This window comes from Neoarius graeffei, chromosome 24, assembly GCF_027579695.1.
Source record: "Neoarius graeffei isolate fNeoGra1 chromosome 24, fNeoGra1.pri, whole genome shotgun sequence".
Classification (NCBI taxonomy): domain Eukaryota; kingdom Metazoa; phylum Chordata; class Actinopteri; order Siluriformes; family Ariidae; genus Neoarius; species Neoarius graeffei.
The window spans coordinates 47,674,871-47,699,168 of record NC_083592.1 but is presented as its reverse complement, the minus strand read 5'-3'; the positions used below and the strand labels follow the sequence as shown (position 1 = coordinate 47,699,168).

Here is a 24,298-nt window from a genome sequence, read left to right as displayed (position 1 = left end):
TAACATACTTCGGAGAATGACTCAGACATCTGACAGATATACATATATAGTTTCGAAGTGTGTAGGCTTAAATAAATGTCGAATGTTCACCACTGCAGCTTTGCATCTTGAGAACATCCTGTGGAAGCTATTTATGAATATCAAACCAGACAGGAAGTTGCATGAAGTTTGGGGTAAGTTTGATGCCTGAGCACTGTGCACTGGCTCTCTGTGGTCATCTATCTTCAAAGCCTTTTGAGAATGTAAGTAACACAAAAATTATATTTCATTTATTGCAATTAAATAATTGTTTTCACCTTTTGGAGATGAATCCATGTTGCAATTAATTTGAAATAAATATATACCTAAATGTATGTGAACATGTACATTAAAAGCATAACATTGAGTATTTTTTCTGCATTTTTTTCCCTCTCTAGATGAATTACACAAATATTTCCTCCGTAGCATGTTCAATAGAATCCCAGCCTGCCTCCATCTCTGTGCTGATCTGCCTGGTCCCTATGCTTGGGCTTCCCCTGAACATCTTCAGCATGTGGGTCTTCAAGTATCACATTCCTGAGTGGAAAGCCGGAACGTTTCTCCAGTTCCACCTGGCCATCAGTGATCTCATTTTTTGTCCTCTCGCACCCTTTTTAACGGTCTACTTTGCCCTGGGACACTGGCCTTTTGGAAGTGTGATGTGTCGGCTCAAGATCATCCTGTTAGCCATCCACTTTTATGGCAGTATCTTCTTCCTTACTCTCATAAGCATCCACCGTTGCATATCCGTGGTCTACCACCATCAGGAGTTCCGCATGAAACAGAAAGGTTTTGTAAAGAAGCTTTGTGTAGGAGTTTGGGTTGTCGTGCTTATTAAAGGAGTGGTGTGTTGTCTGGTTCTGGACACAAGCCAAGTAGGGAATCACACGCTGTGTCTCAGCATCCACCAGGAACAATACACTGAGATGTATTTTCTTTTGAACTTCATTTTGCTCTTACCCGGATTTCTGATCCCGTTCACAATATCACTGGTTTGCTATAGCTGCTTGGCAAGATCCGTGTCAAGCATCAACATCTACCATAAGAAAGGCAAACTCATCAAGAGTAAGTCACACAAGATGATGGTTGTTTGTTTGCTGATTTTCGGACTGTGTTTCATGCCGATGAATGTGATTCGTACTGTAATGGTGGTGATCAAGAAGTTCTGCCCCAAACACTGCCATCTGCTTTTGCAAGTGGAAACATCGTACTATGTCTCCTGGATTTTGTCTTCAGTCAACTGCTGCCTCGATCCACTGATCTATTGTTTTGCCTCACAGACCTTTACGGCAGCCTTCCGCAGCTCACTGAGGAAAATAGGAGTCAGGTTCCAAACAACTCGTGAGGATATTGAGCATGACGGCGCTCTGACTATACACGATATCCCCAGTCCTAGTATGATTAAGAGGGCAAATACGTCTATCACTCATAATTCCTGTACCTAATTATGGATGGAACACACTCAAAAAAAAAAGGGCACTTGTCACTCAGGTGGGTCTCCCATGAGTACTGTCTTAAGATAAGATAGGATAAGATAAGATAAGATAAGATAAGATAAGATAATACTTTAAAGGAACAGTCCACCGTACTTCCATAATGAAATATGCTCTTATCTGAATTGAGACGAGCTGCTCCGTACCTCTCCGAGCTTTGCGCGACCTCCCAGTCAGTCAGACGCAGTCAGACGTGCTGTCACGCCTGTTAGCAATGTAGCTAGGCTCAGTATGGCCAATGGTATTTTTTGGGGCTGTAGTTAGATGCGACCAAACTCTTCCGCGTTTTTCCTGTTTACATAGGTTTATATGACCAGTGACATGAAACAAGTTCAGTTCCACAAATTGAAACGTAGCGATTTTCTATGCTATGGAAAGTCCGCACTATAATGACAGGCGTACTAACACCTTCTGCAGCGCATTGAATCGCTACGTTTCAATTTGTGTAACTGAACTTGTTTCATATCACTGGTCATATAAACCTATGTAAACAGGAAAAACGCGGAAGAGTTTGGTCGCATCTAACTCCAGCCCCAAAAAATACCATTGGCCATGCTGAGCCTAGCTACATTGCTAACAGGAGTGACAGCGCGTCTGACTGCGTCTGACTGACTGGGAGGTCGCGCAAAGCTCGGACAGGTACGGAGCAGCTCGTCTCAATTCAGATAAGAGCATATTTCATTATGGAAGTACGGTGGACTGTTCCTTTAATGTCTGTTTGCACAGAAATTTGTCTTGCATTGCACTTCTCCACAATCCACAATCCACGCACAGTAAAAGACACATAAAAAACACAATATAGCCTACAGAGTCGTACCCCTCCTTTCGCCCGTAGTCAGCTGGGATAGGCTCCAGCTTGCCTGCGACCCTGTAGAAGGATAAAGCAGCTAGAGATAATGAGATGAGATGAGTCCGGTCATGCATCTAGGTCCATAAGCTGTTAGAGCAGCACAGTCCAATAAATTAAAAACCTTAAATGTTCCTGGGATGTGTAATATAATATTGAATGAAATATGTATTCCATGTAAATGTGTGTGAGGGTTATTTTGTTCTCCTTTGGTTGAGCAGTGATATAGAATGAAGGAGAAAAGAGTGTTTATATTTGTTTCTTTGGCAGCTAGGCATTCTGAAACGTCTTCCAGAAGGGAGGGGCTCGTACTCCTGATTCAGCACATGGGAAGGGTCCAGAGCAATCTTGTCCGCCATCCCGAGTGTGCGTTTAGTGCAACTGTCCAAGAAATTTCCCTCCAAAGTGTGGCCTACCAGTTTTGAACAAATATTCAGAAGTCTGAGTATCCTGTTTTTTAGTTGGATTGAGAGGCCACAGAACCAGACTGCCCCCCCCCCATATTGTAAAATGCTTTGTATTGTGGATGTGATCTCAGTACCTTTGGTCCACATCTTTCACCTGCAAATGTACCTTGAAGGCTGATCATAAAACCATGGGCGATAATTTCTAAAGTGTTGATAAAATCACGAACATTGAACTTAAATTTCATGAATTTGTTATGTTAAAAGTGAGAAACATGGATTTATGACACCTGTGAGTGATGTGGAATGGTTCAAATATTTACACAAACTCAAAAACCTCTTGTGCCCAAGCACCAGGATGCGAGTGCGCTTGGGACTTCCAGACAAGCCACTGCTACAGAAGCAAGAGTGACTGAATAAATATACGGAATTCCCAATGTAAAACATAGATAGACCAAAACAAAGATAGACTGATGGAAAAAAGAGAGAGAAAGTAAGAGAGAAAGAAAGAAATCCAGAAAGGCCACAAGAAAGTCAAAAAGTCATACATGAAAAAGTACTGTTTTTCCTGAGCTTGTTCACATGCACATGACATTAAGGTGATTTATGATGAATAAATAGGCCACAGGTAGGGAGGATTTAGGATATTTTTTTTTTTTACATATTTTTGGACTTGTGGGCGGCACGGTGGTGTAGTGGTTAGCGCTGTCGCCTCACAGCAAGAAGGTCCGGGTTCGAGCCCCGGGGCTGGCGAGGGCCTTTCTGTGTGGAGTTTGCATGTTCTCCCCGTGTCCGCGTGGGTTTCCTCCGGGTGCTCCGGTTTCCCCCACAGTCCAAAGACATGCAGGTTAGGTTAACTGGTGACTCTAAATTGACCGTAGGTGTGAATGTGAGTGTGAATGGTTGTCTGTGTCTATGTGTCAGCCCTGTGATGACCTGGCGACTTGTCCAGGGTGAACCCCGCCTTTCGCCCGTAGTCAGCTGGGATAGGCTCCAGCTTGCCTGCGACCCTGTAGAAGGATAAAGCGGCTACAGATAATGAGATGAGATGAGATGAGATTTTTGGACTTTTATGAAACATTGATTCAAACTTCTAGCAACCCTTAGCAAAAAGAAGTTTATTCAAGTGTACTATGAGTATACTTATTTTTTACTAAAACTGAGGAAGTATACTTGAAGTTGACTTTTTATAAACTATATTTTATATAATTAAGAATAGTATAGTGAAGTATACTTGGCTTATACTGAAAAGTATAAACAAAAGTCTAAGACCAAGTACATTAATACTAAAACTTACACTTATACTTTAACACTAAAACTTATACTTTAGTATACTTTTTACGTTTTTCTGCCACAAAGTACTAATACTTAGTATATCTTGCTCCAAGGGGCGGCACGGTGGTGTAGTGGTTAGCGCTGTTGCCTCACAGCAAGAAGGTCCGGGTTCGAGCCCCGTGGCCAGCGAGGGCCTTTCTGTGTGGAGTTTTCATGTTCTCCCCGTGTCCGCGTGGGTTTCCTCTGGGTGCTCCGGTTTCCCCCACAGTCCAAAGACATGCAGGTTAGGTTAACTGGTGACTCTAAATTGACCGTAGGTGTGAATGTGAGTGTGAATGGTTGTCTGTGTCTATGTGTCAGCCCTGTGATGACCTGGCGACTTGTCCAGGGTGTACCCCGCCTTTCGCCCGTAGTCAGCTGGGATAGGCTCCAGCTTGCCTGCGACCCTGTAGAACAGGATAAAGCGGCTAGAGATGATGAGATGAGATGAGATAATGTTGGAGTTTAAAACTTTACAGTATATAGTATGTGTGCTCAACTGCATTATCTTTATGTACCTTAAAATCATACACAAAAACAGAAAAACTTTTTGACTTTATTGATCAAGCTAGTCCCTTTTATAAGGGTTTGGCAATGGTGTTATGTACATAGCATCAGCTGTTTCAACAAGAACACATTTTGTTTTGATCATGTCAGGCCAGACAGCATTAACAGTTTCAGTTTTTTTTAACAACATATAGGAAAGTACTTTGTACATTGATTTGTGAATCTTTACATACAGGCCTGTCTGATCATAAAAGTACAGATTTTGTTTCTATCTAGTTATTTATTTTTGGTTCCAAAGGTGTGCACTTTTCTTTTACCTTTTTTGACAAGGAAGGACTTTAGTTCTGAGTTGAAGACGCTATGTTTACATTTTTACAAGCAAATGTGCACTTTTTCCTTTCATTTTCTCCAGTAAGGAAGGACTTGATTTCATAGGTCTTTCTCATCTCATCTCATCTCATCTCATCTCATCTCATTATCTCTAGCCGCTTTATCCTGTTCTATAGGGTTACAGGCAAGCTGGAGCCTATCCCAGCTGACTACGGGCGAAAGGCGGGGTACACCCTGGACAAGTCGCCAGGTCTTCACAGGGCTGACACATAGACACAGACAACCATTCACACTCACATTCACACCTACGGTCAATTTAGAGTCACCAGTTAACCTAACCTGCATGTCTTTGGACTGTGGGGGAAACCGGAGCACCCGGAGGAAACCCACGCGGACACGGGGAGAACATGCAAACTCCGCACAGAAAGGCCCTTGCCGGCCACGGGGCTCGAACCCGGACCTTCTTGCTGTGAGGCGACAGCGCTAACCACTACACCACCGTGCCGCCCCAAGTCTTTGTTTTTGAAATGTTTGAAAATATATCAAACTTGTTTTCAACATTCTGTCTTGTGATTTTGTAAATGCATCACACTCTTGTGTACATACAGTATGAGTAAACTTTAAGAATACTTTAAGGAGTATATTTCCAGTATATATATAGTAAGCTACAAGTAATATGCCAAGCAAACTTAAAGTATAACAAGTAAACTAGTGACATAACCAACGTTTATAACAGTATACTTAAAGTATACAATAATAAACTAAAAATAGGGACTCGAAGTATATAACTAGTACAATGGCAGTATATCGATAAGCGTACTTGTGGTATACTTTAAGCATACAAGAGGGATATACCAAGTATATTGATAGTATATAGATGAGTGTACTTGTATACTTTAAAGTGTACTTTTGCAAACTTAAAATGAACTTTAAAGTATACTTTTATAAACTTGAAATGTTCCAATTTAGTCCGATAAAGTATTAAATTTGTATACTTTCTAGTACACGAAAAGTACATGGTCTGTAGTTATACTTGCTATACTTATACTGAAGCATACTTAATAAAATGAACTTTAAGTATACTACTTTTTGCTAAGGGAATAGATGCACATTTCTAGCAATATGTCCACATTTGGGATTATTTTCACTTTTTAAAAAAAAATACTATATGAAACTTCTGGTTTACAGTCTAATTATGTAGCTTTAATTGTTCATTACTTTCACGCTCCTAGCTGAAAGATACATACTGACAGTACAAAAGACATACCACTGCATCCAGTGACAGTTTTTTCCTGAGTATTATTGAGATTTAAAAAAAAAAGTATTTTACCTTTCGCTAGAAAACCAGATGCTAGTTGCTAGATGAAGCTGCTATTACTCTGTAAGGAGGTAACAACTATTTCGCATTTGTAGAACAGAAATACTTGAAGCCTAAGCGACAGTACGAATAGCTGACCCTTCATGATGCACTCGGTACAGGCCATCACTGTGGTTTGTGAAGAATACAGAGCGTTAGCTGTCATTCGCCAGGTTGCTAACATGACGTAGCACTGACTTCCCGTCCCTTTTATATTTTGTATATTTTCATAATTATTGTTTATTGTCTTATATTGTATATTTTAATTTGATCTATTTACTTTTGAAGTATTGTGTATTATGCATTGAAAAATACTGTACACGAATATACAGGGTTAGTCAAAATTATGTTAACATTAATGGATTATTTTTCTCCTGAATGTGTGGTGCGCCGTGACCGCTGCTGGCGTAATTGGGCCTTACTTTTTTGACACCCCAACAGTGATGTCAGACGTCTGCTTACGGATGGTGCAGACCGTCCTGTAAATCATCTTGCATACGCTACCGTTCAAAAGTTTGGGGTCACTTTGAAATTTCCTTATTTTTGAAAGAAAAGCACTGTTCTTTTCAATGAAGATCACTTTAAACTAATCAGAAATCCACTCTATACATTGCTAATGTGCTAAATGACTATTCTAGCTGCAAATGTCTGGTTTTTGGTGCAATATCTCCATAGGTGTATAGAGGCCCATTTCCAGCAACTATCACTCCAGTGTTCTAATGGTACAATGTGTTTGCTCATTGCCTCAGAAGGCTAATGGAGGATTAGAAAACCCTTGTACAATCATGTTAGCACAGCTGAAAACAGTTTAGCTCTTTAGAGAAGCTATAAAACTGACCTTCCTTTGAGCAGATTGAGTTTCTGGAGCATCACATTTGCGGGGTCGATTAAATGCTCAAAATGGCCAGAAAAATGTCTTGACTATATTTTCTATTCATTTTACAACTTATGGTGGTAAATAAAAGTGTGACTTGTCATAGAAAACACAAAATTGTCTGGGTGACCCCAAACTTTTGAACGGTAGTGTATATGATGTATGTTTTGTGAATAAATGGTTTCTACCATTTAAGTGTTAACATAATTTTGACTAACCCTGTATTTCTGCCATATCCTGCTAAAGGGATACTGAAGAGCTTCCTGCTCTCACTGTGAATTACAAAAAGCGTGACATTTTCGAATTAAGTCAGTTCGTAATTTAGAATTTTAATGTGGCTGTACTGTAAATATTTATGTCACTGATGCATTCACGTGCTCATTATACAGCTCAGTGTTGTTATATCAAATGCTTATGATCAAAATACTTAATGCTTTTGAGAAACTAGAATGAAACTCATAACCAATAAAGGAAGTTTTATTTGCACAATTGTGGGTTGCAATCTTCAGCGAGTCAATGTGTGGACAGCTGAAATGATTATGAATTACTGTATATTGACTTCACTTGCACATGACAATCAAAAGATCTTGTACATCTCTTGAGATGGCTATTGTATTATTATTATATGTATGTCTTGCCTATTTACTGGAGTCACAGAGCATTTTTTTTTTAAATTTAATTTTTTTGTAGTGTCAACACATTAGGTATATAATCTGGATTTAATTTGTAGTTTAAAGGATATGGGACATGAAACATAAATGCACGCTATATCAGTTTCTTTCCATTAAAAATATGAATTAATTGCATCAACAAATACAAAATCATCTATTAAATTCAGCAAAATCGTTATATTCGTGATGATTATATGGCATTTCTGCTCGACTTCCGATATGCATTTTCTACAACCGGAAGAGCCGCTGTCACGTGATCATACGTCACAAAAACTTTCGGGCACAGCACAAGCGGGTAGATGAATGGAGAAGTGGATAACAAGAAAATTGTTTTTATAGTCTTTAACGTACATTGAACATCATGGTGTATTGTGCTGCTTATGGTTGCAATAATTCCAATGGGAAATGCCCTGGAGTAAGTTTTTTTGCATTCCCCAAGGACCCGAAGCTGAGGAAAGTGTGGGCTCACCTGCGCATGCGCAGTAGTGATGTGTCGGTCGCGAACGATCCGGTTCAAAGAGCCGGCTCTTTGAAGTGAAGCCGAATTAGTTTTTTGTCCTTAGGTGCCTCAGAGAGAGAGAGACTTTCACAAAAAAAGTTGCTGTCCGATTGCGTCTTTGTGTTGTCTATTACCATTCAAAGGAAAAAAAGTAGCATGGTGTACGCTTACTTTTTTTGGCTGGGGGGGTTGATGTCATTCACAGCTGCTCTTTTGGCTCCTTATAGTAAGAAGAGCCAAAAGAGCCGGCTCCCGAAAAAGAGCCGAAATTCCCATCACTAATGCGCAGTAGGCTTCGCACATGCGCAGTAGGCTTGGTAGGACAAATCCAAGAGGTAGGATAACTTTACAGAACACCTGTTGAAAAAACTTTGCACCCACTGTTTCCCACAAACTGTGTTCGGACCATTTCACTGAGGATTCTTTCAACATTAATACTCAGGTACTAAGCGATATTAATTGCCAAGCCAAATTTAAGAGGCTACTTAAAGATGGAGCTGTTCCCAACGTCCCAATTCAGGAACAAGACGGCGGAGTGAAACCAGAAGTGCTACGGCCACCACGAGGTGCATTCGCTAAGCGTCTGAAAGCCGAGGTAAGGATTAGTATTATAATTTTGGGTGTATCAATTATTGATTATCATAATTCTGACTCGTTTCGCCATTTTGAATGTTTTCATCTCGGACTCTGGAAGCATTGTATCTCAATCAATCTCGAAAAATATCAGCAAAAAAAACCTAGCTTGCAACGGACTTTAGCTAGATCTATGATGAACTTTCAATGTATGATACAAAAATAATACTTCTTTCAACAGATCATTAGCCTTTGAGCAGAATTGTTTAAACTTACCAGGAAGTGTTATCCAGCCGACCGCTTTCAGTTTCATGGGGACTGAATGAACTCTCACTCTCAGAATCATCTGACCCGTCAGAGTAAAGACAAGATCTACGTTCATGTGAATTTCCAGCTATCGGTTCGAATTGATAGGGTCTAACTTCACATCTCTGTGAAACATCGGGAATGTCACTGTCGATGGTGTCCATTTCGGTAACCTGTTTACATTAGATTCCCAAGCGCTGGCTCCTTGGAAAGTTTTTGTTGCGTCACGGGTCACGTGACCGCCTAGCTCATTAACGAATCCTTGTTTTACGCTGATGTATAAAAAAAACTTGAATAATGTGATGATTTTCACATTTTTGACGCCCTGCAGTGATTTAGATGGCATTTCTTATGTCCTTTATACATAATTATGTCCAGAAAAAAATCCATGTCCCATATCCTTTAAGCTGACTTGTTTTTGAGTTATCAACATTTGGAACCCAACGTGCTGTTCTGCTGTTGCATGCTGAGATGCTTTTCTGCTCACCATGGTTGTTAAGAGTTGCTATGAGTTACTATATCCTTCCTGGTGGCTCGAACCAATCTGGCCATTTTCCTCTGCCCTCTCTTATCAACAAGGCACTTGTTTCCACCCACAGAACTGTCGCTCACTCAATGTTTTTTTTCACGCCATTCTGTGTAAACTCTACAGATTGCTGTGTATGAAAACCCCACGAGATCAGCAGTTTCTGAAATACTCAAACCAGTCCATCTGACTCAAACCAACATCCATGCCGCAGTGAAAGTCACAGAGATCATAATTTTTCCCGTTCTGATGTTTGAAGTGAGCATTAACTGAAGTTCTTGATTTGTAGCTGCATGATTTTATTCATTGTACTGTTGTCAATGGATTGGCGGATTAGATAACTGCATAAAACAGCAGGTGGATGGGTGGAAATAAAGTGGCCTAATAATGTGTATACGAACTCAATGTTAAATCGAACTTTGATAATGCTGGGATGTGATTTTCACTTCTGCAACAATTATTTTTAATAAAACCAGCCCACCCTGACTCTGCTTCACGGATCCTGCTGATATAAAGGTTTTAGCAGTGTTTATCAGAAGGTCATGTTATTTCTGTGAACTGATACAATACTGATTTTATCTGTTCCTCAGGGGAGAAAAAAACAGAAGAACTGCCCTCTTCCTCTTGTGCTTCTTCCTCTTTCTTTCACATCGTTTAGCAGTTGCTGTATCCACACATAAATAAAGAGATTAAATTTTTTCTTGTCGCTCGAAAATGAACAACACCACCGAGACCTGCAGTCGAGAAGAATCCCAGCACATCAGCCTAACGGTCTTCCTGTGCCTGGTCTACACAATAGGACTCCTTCTTAATGTCTTCAGCCTCTGGATCTTCATCTTCCGGATGTCCAAATGGAACGCTGGCACGGTTTTGCAGTTCAACTTGGCAATAAGTGATGCACTTGCCTTTCCTGCAATCCCACTGCTGGCAGCCTACTTTGTCAACGGGAACAACTGGGAGTTTGGCCGTTTTTTGTGTACCTTGAAAATAGCCTTACTCAGTGCTCACTTTTATGGGAGCATTCTGTTCCTAACCCTCATCAGCATTCATCGCTATGTGGTTGTTGTTCACTTCAAACGATCATTGAGGATAAAACGGAAAGCCTTTGTGAAGAAGCTGTGTTTTGGAGTGTGGTGTTTTCTGCTCATCGGCGCCATAATATATGGCATTCTGCTGCCTGTTACCAGTGAAGATGGGCACAAACAATGCCTTTCCATACATCAAACCAGACTTGCCAGTAAGTACTTCATCATCAACTTTGTACTCATTGGTTTAGGCTTTCTTGTGCCTTTCACTGTGGCTGTGGTTTGCTACAGCTGTCTGGCTCGAACAGTAACCCAGGTAAACAGCAAATCACTGCATAGTCAGTCAGTCAAGACAAAGTCACTAAGGACGATAGGAATATGTCTGGTCATCTTTGGATTCTGCTTCTTCCCTCTCAATGTCACTCGGACTGTTGCAGTTGTTCTTAAAAAGTATTTCCCTGGACACTGTCAGCTTCTTATACGAGTGGAAACGGCGTACTACTCATCTTACGTCCTGGCAGGAGTCAACTGTTGCTTGGACCCCCTTATCTATTTCTTTGGCTCACACAGTTTTAATAAATCATTCCGAGGATCTGTGAAAATAAGAAGTGAAAAGGAAAAAGACAACAGGACTGAGTCAGACACAATAAGTTACAGTGCAAATAGAAATGCTATTTGTACAGTATCTTCAGGAATGATGTGATAGCATTTCAGATTTACAAATTATCTCTTTCTTATTTCCTTTAGTGTTTGTTTATGGTATGTTTGGTGATGATCTCTTCCTGTAATTTTTTTTTTTTCAGTCGTATTTCCTGTCAAATGTTTTCTGTTATGTGCAATGCAAAAATATACTTCTGCAGCTTTGGTACTGTACACAGCGAGATATTTTCTTCGGTGGTTTCCTTTGTCATGCCGGTCTTCTTAATATATTTTACCATAGTATTATTAAGCTTTTAAGGACAGCTTGTATTATGTAATAATATGATATATGCAGTTTATTACATGTAACCCTGTGTGAAATTATCAATACACTGCTCTTCTCAATTTTTTTTACAAATGATCTCCCACTTTTTTGTAAAAAAAGCTTGTGTGTCTATGTATGCAGATGATTCAACACTCTATATGTCTGCACGAACAACTGATGAAATCACCTCAGCCCGTAACAAAGCGCTGCAGATGGTATTCAAATGGGTTTCTGTCTGATAACAAACTTGTCTTGAACATATCTAAAACTAAGAGTATTGTGTTTGGAACAAAACACTGATTAAGCTCTAAACCACAGCTGAATCTGGTAATGAACAATGTTGCTGTTGAGCAAGTACAGGAAACAAAGCTTCTGGGGGTAACTTTAGACTGTAAATTATCATGGTCAAGACATATAGATTTATTGGTGCAAAAGATGGGGAGGAATATATCTGCAGTGTTGGGCACGTTACTTTCAAAAAGTAATTAGTTATAGTTACTAGTTACTTTTCCCAAAAAGTAACTGAGTTAGTAACGGAGTTACTTTGTCATAAAAGTAACTAATTACCAGGGAAAGTAATTATTCCGTTACATTTTGTTCCCCCCCCCAAAAAAAAAAATTCAATTAGTGTAATCATAATAAAAGTGAATGTTAAATGTGTTTAATGACTGAAATGGACACTTAACAGAACCAGTTAGTAATGTTATCTACACTATATTAATATTTTTGTGGGACAATGTAAGATAAGACATCTATCAAATGTAATATATTTTTGTAGTTATTAAAATTGATACTAATTACCAGTGATGGGAATAACGGCGTTAGAAATAAACGGCGTTACTAACGGCGTTACTTTTTTTAGTAACGAGTAATCTAACTAATTACTTTTTACATCATTATAACGCCGTTCCCGTTACTTACAATAAAATGCTCTGCGTTACTTTATTAAAGCTGTTCTCATCTGGCACGCTGCTCGTTCAGCCTTTCTTTACTCTGCTTTAGTGGGGGGCGGGGAGATGCGAGACAACGGCATAGTCAGCCAATCAGAGTAGATTTGGACAACATACGTAGGTAGGCCACGCCTACTGCACTACTGCGCGCTCTTTCAATCAGAAGACACAGCGATGGCGAGCGGTCAGCCCAGCACTGCGCTTTCACACTGGAAATACAGCCAGGACTTTTCATTACTTGAAATAAAAGGCAAAAATGTGTACGTGCAGTACACATTATGTCGAGGAAAAAAGCGTTTGTCCTCGTCAGTGGCCAGTAATTAGTATCAATTTTAATAACTACAAAAATATATTACATTTGATAGATGTCTTATCTCACATTGTCCCACAAAAATATTAATATAGTGTAGATAACATTACTAACTGGTTCTGTTAAGTGTCCATTTCAGTCATTAAACACATTTAACATTCACTTTTATAATTTATTATGATTACACTAGGGCTGGGAATATTAACGCGTTAATCGCGATTAGATTAATGTAAATTGTGATCGCGAATATTTTTTTTTAATCGCGATCAGAGTTTACCAGCATTTTCCGCACTTCTACCATCCACATGCAGCTCCTCTGGTTGTATTAATTAAACTCATTTTCGGTTAAACGCGCTATTTCGAGTTTGCTAGTCTTTTGTTCCTTCTACGCATCCGTAGGCAGCTCGAGCGGAAGCGTGTGGTTTCCATCGAGTCGTTGGCATTGGCATGGAAGGACACGCTGTTGTCTTCAGTTTAGTCCTCTTTTGTGATGGATAAGCAACGGTTTTCTGGACCTCTGAATGGTTTGTTTGAATTTAAGTTATGAAGTGCTTTGTATGGTTATTTATTTTTTTATGGTGACATTTTATTTTTGAAGAAGAGAGTGGCCTGACATTACATTGTTCATAGTCAAATCTGAAGTAGAGACAAGTGGGTCTACATGGCACTTTTTCTGATTTTTTTCTTGTGTTCATTTATTTACAATTTCTCCAAAGTAGCCAGTCATTCATTCTTAATACTTGTTTTCCTTTCTCTACACTCTTTTTGAAATAAAAAAGGCCAAAAGATAAATTCTGCTTTTGTCTCTGTCTTCATTTTATTCCAATTTAAGACACAATGGTCAGAAATACTTTGCATTGTGGGTTTAACTTTAGATTCGAACGGTCTTACTGCAAAATATCAATTTTACACATGCAAAGTAAATCAAGATTAATCGTGATTAACTATGAAATTTCTGAGATTAGTTGCGATCAAGAAAATTAATCTTTTGACAGCCCTAGATTACACTAATTGAATTTGGGGTTTTTTTTTTTTTTTTTTTGGGGGGGGGGGGGGAACAAAATGTAACGGAATAATTACTTTCCCTGGTAATTAGTTACTTTTATGACAAAGTAACTCCGTTACTAACTCCGTTACTTTTTGGGAAAAGTAACTAGTAACTATAACTAATTACTTTTTGAAAGTAACGTGCCCAACACTGCTAATTACTGGCCACTGACGAGGACAAACGCTTTGTTCCTCGACATAATGTGCATTGCACGTAGACATTTTTGCCTTTTATTTCAAGTAATGAAAAGTCCTGGCTGTATTTCCAGTGTGAAAGCGCAGTGCTGGGCTGACCGCTCGCCATCGCTGTGTCTTCTGATTGAAAGAGTGCGCAGTAGTGCAGTAGGCGTGGCCTACCTACGTATGTTGTCCAAATCTACTCTGATTGGCTGACTATGCCGTTGTCTCGCATCTCCCCGCCCCCCACTAAAGCAGAGTAAAGAAAGGCTGAACGAGCAGCGTGCCAGATGAGAACAGCTTTAATAAAGTAACGCAGGGCATTTTATTGTAAGTAACGGGAACGGCGTTATAATGATGTAAAAAGTAATTAGTTAGATTACTCGTTACTAAAAAAAAGTAACGCCGTTAGTAACGCCGTTTATTTCTAACGCCGTTATTCCCATCGCTGTATATCTGTAGTCAAAAGATGCTCCTCTTTTTTAACACCTCACCTGATCAAAAAGGTCCTGCAGACCCTTGTATTGTCACACCTAGATTACTGCTCAGTGGTCTGGTCAGGTACCACAAAAATGAATCTAGGGAAGCTGCAACGGGTACAAAACAGAGCAGCTAGGCTTGCCCTTAAATGCACACCGAGAGACAGCATAAATAATATGCATGATCAACTCTCCTGGATGAAAGTTGATGTAAGGTTGAGAGCATCACTTATTTCTTTCATAAAAAATATTAATACATTAAACAACCCTAAGTGTTTGAGTAGACAGCTCACACTTGGCTCTAATGTGCATAGGGGAGAGCGGGGTAAGATGAGCCACTTTTTACATTTTTCATCATAACTACATGTTAAAGCCATTTTTGCTTCCAGTCTACACATCATACCAAATTTCAAAGTGTACTGTTACTATCTGAGCAAAAAATAATTGATAAGCTCTTATGGTTAGAGTGATATTACCTCTTGAAAAAAAAATGTCAAGTGGCTCAACTTACCCCATGCACGGGGTAAGATGAGCCACTGTGTGGGGTAAATTGAGCCAACACAAAACATGTTAGGTTAACAAAGTAAACAACTTTTATTATTAGAAATGCAATCAGTGAATCAAGTCAAGTCAATCAAGTGGGGGATAGGGCCGTTGCATAGAGAAGGGGAGATGAAGAGAGAGGTGATAGAACGAGATGGGATAGGGAGGGATAGATAGATGGATAGAGAGAGAGAGATATGCATAGATAGATAGAAAGAGGGATGGTTAGAGAGGGAATGAGAGATATACTATATTATAGAAATTACTAAAACAGTAGAACAGTGCCAAAAAATCTTATTTCTTTCAGTAGTTTAAAACATTGCTAAAACATGCAGCAATCATTCCATCAATCATTTCATCATTATTCAATGTTCCAAGCGTTCAAATTGCAAGGGAACACCATTTGCCTCTCCCTCCGTGCTGTCCCCCCAACAGTAAAGGGGTGGGGCAATTTTTTCACAATATCCTGTCTTGACAGGACAGCCTCATCTTTCTCTTTGAAGACAAAGGTCGGCTTTCTTGCAGAGCCATGGCATGACCGGCTTCTTTTGACAAATCTTGCCTCTATTTCGAAGACATCCAATTTGATTATCTGGCCAATGAAGAAGTGCACTTTCTTCTTCCCCGTGAATTTTGCCACAACATAATCCCCCACATCTAACAACTGGTCTTCCTCATCTGATGTCATATATATATATATATATATATATATATATATATATATATATATATATATATAATGTTGTTGTCATATATGACCAGTAAATGTGAAAACTTAAGTGTCATCCATATTGGGTAAGCTCAGCCACCAATGGGGTAAGTTGAGCCAGTGGCTCAACTTGCCCCACATCTAATGGCTCGTCTTACCCCGTGGCCACCATTTTGTAGAAAAATGCTAATAAAGGGGATTAGGCTAATCAAAATTATTTTTATTAGCATTCATATCATAGCTTAGAAAGCCACTAACTTAACCCTAATGTGTCTAAATATTATTCTACTTTTGTCTTCTCTAAATCATCTTCACTGTGGACAAACATGGAATTGACTTAGAAAGCACAAAAACACATTTTTATAAATATCTCCCTCACCTAGTTTGACATGTGGTGCTCCTCTCCACAAGTGTAAGTAAATGGTCCCGCCCCCCTTTGAATGTGGTCACATGATCACATTTGTTTACTGTTTCTTAGAAACAGGGGGTGGCTCATCTTACCCTCTGGCTCATCTTACCCCGCTCTCCCCTACGTATCCCACTAGACATGCCACGAGTGGCAACTATATTATACCAACAATTAAGACAAACTCAAAACAACGTACAGTACTATGTAGAGCTATGGTCGAATGGAACTTGCTCCCAGATCAAATTTCAAAAATCCAGAATAAAGTTAGGTTTAAAAAACAAGTGAAGCAACATTTCATGGCTGTTAGCACTGAATCCTTATGATACATCTCATTATCTGTAGCCGCTTTATTCTTCTACAGGGTCGCAGGCAAGCTGGAGCCTATCCCAGCTGACTACGGGCGAAAGGCGGGGTACACCCTGGACAAGTCGCCAGATCATCACAGGGCTGACACATAGACACAGACAACCATTCACACTCACATTCACACCTACGGTCAATTTAGAGTCACCAGTTAACCTAACCTGCATGTCTTTGGACTGTGGGGGAAACTGGAGCACCCGGAGGAAACCCACGCGGACAATATGCAAACTCCATACAGAAAGGCCCTCGCCGGCCACGGGGCTCGAACCCGGACCTTCTTGCTGTGAGGCGACAGCACTAACCACTACACCACCGTGCCGCCCCTTATGATAGATTGTATTATTAATTTTTACTTTTATTTACTCAGTTATACTTTTTTTTCTTTTTTTGTAATTCTATTTGTTTGGTGTTGATGTCTGTTTTGGGTGCTGATGTTTTTTTTTTTTTAATCTGTTGTTTTGTATGTTGATTTTTTGTGTGTTATATGTTGTGTGTGGACCCCAGGAAGAGTAGCTGATGTCTTTGGCATCAGCTAATGGGGATCCAAATAAAATAAAACAAATAAAACAAATACACTGTACACTGCCAGTAAGGTTTTGGAACACCCTTTGATTAAAAATGGGTTCTAGTTAAATAATCTGAATATGTATGAAAGTAATGTTTATTCATGAACTAAGAAATATATCTAACTTACAGTCTGAGTGTACCGACTTCGCCAAACGAAGGCACTTGCCTTAAAGGCTCATTATACATGCAATATGTCCTGCAATACAAAGACTTCATCTTCAGTAAATGCTTTATCCTAATTATGGTGGAGGTGGAGATGGTGCTGATCCCGGGAATATTAGGCATAAGATGAGAATACACTCTGGTTAGGAGGCACTATGCACACACACACACACATCCACACACTCGTTCACACCAAGGGGCAATTTAGCATAAGCAATCAACTGACTGGCAAGATTTTGGGAGGTGCGAGGAAACTGGAAAACATGTAGGAAGCCCAAAGAACATCCAACAGATACAAGGAGAAACTGATGCAATAGTAAGGCAATTTGATGGTGTAGTGGGTAGCATTGCTGCCTCACATCTCCAGGATCCCAGGTTTGATCCTGAGCTCAGGTTACCGTGTGCATGGAGTTTCATATTCTCTCTTGGGTTATGTGGTTTGCTCTCACTTCTTGAAAACATGCCCATAAGTGAGCTAAATTCATCCTTTGTGTGAATGCATGTGCATGGTACACAACTCATGTTGTGTATTCCTGGGACAAACTGCAGATCCACTGCAACCCTGACCAGCATAAAGTGTCTATTAAAGAAGAATGAATGAGTCTGGCAATTATAAATTCTAAACCATTTATTGATCAATTTAGTCAAGTAATAAAGAAGCTGGTACACATACTGATAGATGGTCTAATAGTTTGATCAAGTTGGTTTGTCTTTTGGCAACTGGTCATAATTAATCTAATGTATGGACCCCCCCCCCCCCCCCCCCCAAAAAAAAAAAAAAAAAAAAAAAAACCTGTTCAATACCACAGGAAAACCACTCACCAGGCAGCACTGTAATAATTCAAAGTTGAGCAGGGCTGATGTATTTGTTGCTTATACAAATAAACCACACCCCTGACCTACTTATCAGCCTTGTAAATTTAGATTTTTATACTGTACAAAAAATAATAAGCACAACATCACCAACAATGGTCACTGTCGGGTGTGAAAGCAACTTAGACAAGCCAATGCAGGGGAGAGTGGGTGCATCGCAAACTGGCTAACAAATCTGAGTTGTGGCCTAAATCATAGTCAATGGAAAGCAAGGGGTTGAGAGAGGTGCAGTCAGACTGTTAAAAGCAGGGCAGTAAACAAAGTCAGGAACGAACGGAAGGATGGTCAGAGTCAGGATAAGTCCGTCAAAGAACATAAGGCGAGGTATGATCAGGTAATAGCACACTGAGCAATACTTCGCAATGAAATGAGCACACGGAGGGATTGTTCTTTAAGTAGAGTGTGTTGATTGTGTGGAACAAGGGGAAGGTGTGGCAGTAATCAGAATTCAGGTGAGGGAGGGTCATGTGGTGCTTGTTGGGAGATGTAGTCCATGGCAACTATGTTTGGAGGCTGCCGCGAACTCCGGGTTTTTGCATAATGTGTGATAGTCATAAAATAAATACACAGAATGGAATGAAGAAGCAAGACTTGGGCTGATTTCTTTCTAGGCCAGACTGTAGATTCATGCAGTCTGTCAGTGACTATCATCCTTTTTCACTAAAATTGTTGGTTAAGCGCATATTGTCCAACTTTCACTTATGAAAGTTGGAAGCTGAAGGTTTAAACTTCACTCATCCTTCTGAACTTTGTTCCTGGAGGCACTGATCCAAGTTTTTGTGATTTCAAAATATCAAAGTTTTAAAAATAGCTGACATCAATGAAATGAAATGCAGGGAGAAAGGATCTCATCTCATTATCTCTAGCCACTTTATCCTGTTCTACAGGGTCACAGGCAAGCTGGAGCCTATCCCAGCTGACTACGGGTGAAAGGCGGGGTACACCCTGGACAAGTCGCCAGGTCATCACAGGGCTGACACATAGACACAGACAACCATTCACACTCACATTCACACCTACGCTCAATTTAGAGCCACCAGTTAACCTAACCTGCATGTCTTTGGACTGTGGGGGAAACCGGAGCACCCAGAGGAAACCCACGCGGACACGGGGAGAACATGCAAACTCCACACAGAAAGGTCCTCGCCGGCCACGGGGCTGGAACCCGAACCTTCTTGCTGTGAGGCGACAGCGCTAACCACTACACCACCGTGCCGCCCCCAGGAGAAAGGATATGTATTTTAAATATTTATATTATTAAAAGTTTAATTTATTTTGCTCGTTATTCTGCTAATTTACATATTTGAATGATCTCATACGTACAGCGAATATAAAAAATGTACACACCCCTATTAAGAAAGAAAAGAAAGCACAACTTTATTCATCACACACTTGTGAAATTTCCTCTCTGCATTTAACCCATCTGAAGCAGTGAATACACACATGCACACATGTGAGCAATGAGCACACACACACTCAGAGTGGTGGGCAGCCATGCTAACAGCACCCGGGGAGCAGTTGGGAGTTAGGTGCCTCGCTCAAGGGCATCTTAGCCCAAGGCCATCCCATATTAACCTAACCGCATGTCTTTGGACTGTGGGGGAAACCGGAGCACCCGGAGGAAACCCACGCAGACACGGGGAGAACATGCAAACTCCTCACAGAAAGGCTCTCGACGGCCGCTGGGTTCGAACCCAGAACCTTCTTGCTGTGAGGGGACCGTGCTAACCACTACAGCACCATGCCACTCTATATTGGTAACGTATTAGTTTAAGGGTGCACACACTTATGCAACCAGGTTATTGTAAGGTTTTTTTAACACTATTTTCTTCCTTTCCCCGAAAATGTTTAGTTGTTTTCACTTGATTGTTAAAGGTTGCAATTTCACATTGAACGTGGAAACATTCTGAAATTATTTATCAAGGTTTTTACATCAAACAATCCTTCCATTTTTAAGTAATTTTTTAATATCCATTGGATGTTTAGCCTGTGACATAATGAATAAGGAATCATTTTTAAATGTCTGCAAAATCCACTTAAGAAGTACACCTGCCTTGTGGAACAAGCTATTTTTCCAGCATTCAGCAGATTTAAAGAAAATTTGAAAAAAAAAAAAAAATATATATATATATATATATATATATATATATATATATATATATATATATGTGTGGTGGTGCTGTCGCCTCACAGCAAGAAGGTCCAGGTTTGAGCCCCGTGGCCGGCGAGGCCCTTTCTGTGTGGAGTTTGCATGTTCTCCCCGTGTCCACGTGGGTTTCCTCCGGGTGCTCCGGTTTCCCCCACAGTCCAAAGACATGCAGGTTAGGTTAACTGGTGACTCTAAATTGACCGTAGGTGTGAATGTGAGTGTGAATGGTTGTCTGTGTCTATGTGTCAGCCCTGTGATGACCTGGCGACTTGTCCAGGGTGTACCCCGCCTTTCGCCCGTAGTCAGCTGGGATAGGCTCCAGCTTGCCTGCGACCCTGTAGAAGGATAAAGCGGCTAGAGATAATGAGATGAGATAGATGTATACAGTTAGGTCCATAAATATTTGGACAGAGACAACATTTTTCTAATTTTGGTTCTGTACATTACCACAATGAATTTTGAACAAAACAATTCAGATGCAGTTGAAGTTCAGACTTTCAGCTTTAATTCAGTGGGTTGAACAAAATGACTGCATAAAAATGTGAGGAACTAAAGCATTTTTTAAACACAATCCCTTCATTTCCGGGGCTCAAAAGTAATTGGACAAATTAAATAATTGTAAATAAAATGTTCATTTCTAATACTTGGTTGAAAACCCTTTGTTGGCAATGACTGCCTGAAGTCTTGAACTCATGGACATCACCAGACGCTGTGTTTCCTCCTTTTTAATGCTCTGCCAGGCCTTTACTGCAGCGGTTTTCAGTTGCTGTTTGTTTGAGGGCCTTTCTGTCTGAATTTTAGTCTTTAACAAGTGAAATGCATGCTCAATTGGGTTGAGATCAGGTGACTGACTTGGCCATTCAAGAATATTCCACTTCTTTGCTTTAATAAACTCCTGGATTGCTTTGGCTTTATGTTTTGGGTCATTGTCCATCTGTATTATGAAACGCCGACCAGTTTGGCTGCATTTGGCTGGATTTGAGCACACAGTATGCCTCTGAATACATCAGAATTCTTCCGGCTGCTTCTGTCCTGTGTCACATCATCAATAAACACTAGTGACCCAGTGCCACTGGCAGCCATGCATGCCCAAGCCATCACACTGCCTCCGCCGTGTTTTACAGATGATGTGGTATGCTTTGGATTGTAGTAGTTGATAGAAAATATCATTTACCGTAATGATGGCAAAATAGGGCGGCACGGTGGTGTAGTGGTTAGCGCTGTCGCCTCACAGCAAGAAGGTCCGGGTTCGAGACCCGTGGCCGGCGAGGGCCTTTCTGTGCGGAGTTTGCATGTTCTCCCCGTGTCCGCGTGGGTTTCCTCCGGGTGCTCCGGTTTCCCCCACAGTCCAAAGACATGCAGGTTAGGTTAACTGGTGACTCTAAATTGACCGTAGGTGTGAATGTGAGTGTGAATGGTTGTCTGTGTCTATGCGTCAGCCCTGTGATGACCTGGCGACTTGTCCAGGGTGTACCCCACCTTTCGCCCGTAGTCAGCTGGGATAGGCTCCAGCTTGCCTGCGACCCTGTAGAACAGGATAAAGCGGCTAGAGATAATGAGATGAGATGAGATGGCAAAACACTAGTAGACTTACGGTAGCTCTAATGGCCATTGCGCGCAGTGCATGCCTGCATCAGTGTTGAGAATGTAACCACCAAGTAAACCACACTCACCTCGGCTCTGTCTCCGTGTGCAGTTATTTCCTCACAAATACTACAGTGGCAACAAGGGTCACAAGTCAAAGAATCCACGACAGTAATGAGTGAAGAAAACTTCCAGTGATTAACACTCATCGTAACTGAAGCCGTTCGTCTGTTTTTGAGTTTGGAAGAAACTGAAACCGGCTAACTATTGTTCCAACTATGCTTAGCAAGAAAATAGCTGTTTGGAAGCACAAGAATGACACCCTGTGGTGAGTCCTTGAATTGAAATGAAAAGTGTCTTGAAGAGACAAAGGGATAGACTGCACATTGAAAACGGAGTTCAGCAAAGAGTAAATTGAAGAATTATACTGGAAGTGAGGAAACTGTAAAGTAAAAGAAAATGGCAATGATAGGAAAAGTGCCAGAGTTTGACAGTAAGAAAGAGGATTTTGATTCCTATTTGGAACGGTTTGAAAGATGGCTGTCAGCTAATGAAATCCGAGCAGAAAAGAAAATTGATGTGTTTTTGAGTGTCTTGGGCCCTACTGACTATGGACTATTGAAGAATTTGATTGCTCCAGTGAAAATTTCAGACTCAACTTATCAAAACCTCACAAGTGCCTTGTCTCTGCATTTCAAGCCAAAGCCAATTTTGATTGCAGAGCGCTTTAGATTTTACAAAAGACAGCAAAAGCCAGATGAAACAGTGACTGAATACATTCTTGCACTGAAGAAATTAGCAAGCACTTGTGAATTTGGACAGTTTTTGAATGATGCACTGAGAGATCAGTTTGTCTGTGGCCTCTTAGGGGATGAATATCACAAGCGACTTCTGACAATTAAGGATCTTACTTTCAAAAGCGACCTCGTCGACTACATGCTTGATTTGAATGACTTCTAAAAGGCCTGAGACCATGCTCGTGAACTGCGTATAAAACCCAAAAGGGAAGTACATAAAGTCATCATGCATGCCACTGAAGTGGACAAAACACAACACAACGCAGCACAAAAAGACAAGCAATTCACGACAAAACCATCAGGGGGATGTAAGAGCCAAGCAGCGTTTCTCCAAAGACAAAAAGCAGCAATGCTATAGATGTGGCATTGACAATCACCAGCCAAATGAATGCTACTACCGCACTGAAACCTGCCACGGCTGTGGAAAGGTTGGACATCTAAAAAGAGTCTGCAAGAAAATGAAAAGTGATAAAGCTCAAATGGTAACTGCAAATGGCGAAACTGATGACTCAGATGACTGCAAGGACGATGAGCTGGGCCTGTACACAGTGTACACTGCTCAAGGAGGAAAATATGGAATTTTTGCAGAATTAGAGGTGTTGGGAAAGCCAGTTAAAATGCAAGTGGATACTGGAGCATCAGTGTCCTTGATCCCAGAGTCTCTTTATGGGGAGCAACTGAAGAGCTGCCCTCTGCAACCTGCAGCCATTCGTCTGTCATCATACACAGGAGATGCAATACCTGTGCTTGGAAAAATCATAGTGCCAGTCAAACATGAGGGACAGGAGTGGAGACTGCCTCTTGTCGTGGTGAAGGGCAATAAACCACCGTTGCTAGGAAGGAATTGGCTGCGGAAGATGAAGCTGAACTGGGCAACAATCTTCAGGATTGACGAAAGCAAGAGAGATGACCAGCTCTCACTGCAAGGCATCATTGGAAAGCACAAAGATCTGTTCAAAGAAGGTTATGGAAAGATAAAAGACTTTAAAGCAACCATCAGAGTGCAAAGCGATGCCAAGCCAATCTTCCACAAGCCACGACCAGTGTCCTATGCATTATGAGAAGCAGTGGAAAAAGAGCTAGAGCGCCTTGAGAGAAACGGCATTGTCACTCAAGTGGAAAGGAGTGAGTGGGCTACTATTGTCATAGTACCAAAGAAAGGCAAAGCAGTGAGATTGTGTGGTGACTATAAAGTTACTGTGAACAGATGCATACTGCCAGAAGAATATCCTCTTCCAAATGCGGAGGATTTGTTTGCCACGCTGGCTGGTGGGACAGTGTTCAGCAAGATCGACCTGTCTTTCGCGTATCAACAACTACAGTTAGACCCAGAGTCAGAGCAGTACCTTACCATAAACACACACAAGGGCCTCTTCAGATACAATCGTCTAGCCTACGGTGTCTCTACAGCTCCAGCAGTGTTTCAACACACTATGGACCAAATACTGCATGGAATGGACAAGGTCATGTG

The 24,298-nt window shown here is 40.7% G+C and overlaps 2 protein-coding genes across 3 annotated transcripts; both read left to right on the top strand.

The window, feature by feature from the left end:
* Nucleotides 1–183: 183 nt before the first annotated feature.
* On the top strand, nt 184–10,393 carry LOC132872508 (lysophosphatidic acid receptor 6-like). 2 transcript variants are annotated; one of them, XM_060907403.1, is made up of 3 exons: nt 184–242; nt 417–1,509; nt 10,310–10,393. In XM_060907403.1, the coding sequence occupies exon 2, from the start codon at nt 417–419 to the stop codon at nt 1,461–1,463; it is 1,047 nt and encodes a 348-aa protein (XP_060763386.1). In that variant the 5' UTR covers nt 184–242; the 3' UTR covers nt 1,464–1,509; nt 10,310–10,393. The 2 variants fall into 2 exon arrangements, with proteins under 2 accessions (XP_060763386.1, XP_060763385.1); XM_060907402.1 differs by lacking the exon at nt 10,310–10,393 and having other exon boundaries at nt 417–1,594.
* LOC132872509 (P2Y purinoceptor 2-like) lies at nt 10,343–12,333 on the top strand. Its single transcript, XM_060907404.1, has one exon. The coding sequence runs from the start codon at nt 10,434–10,436 to the stop codon at nt 11,445–11,447; it is 1,014 nt and encodes a 337-aa protein (XP_060763387.1). The 5' UTR covers nt 10,343–10,433; the 3' UTR covers nt 11,448–12,333.
* The last annotated feature ends 11,965 nt before the right edge of the window (nt 12,334–24,298 follow it).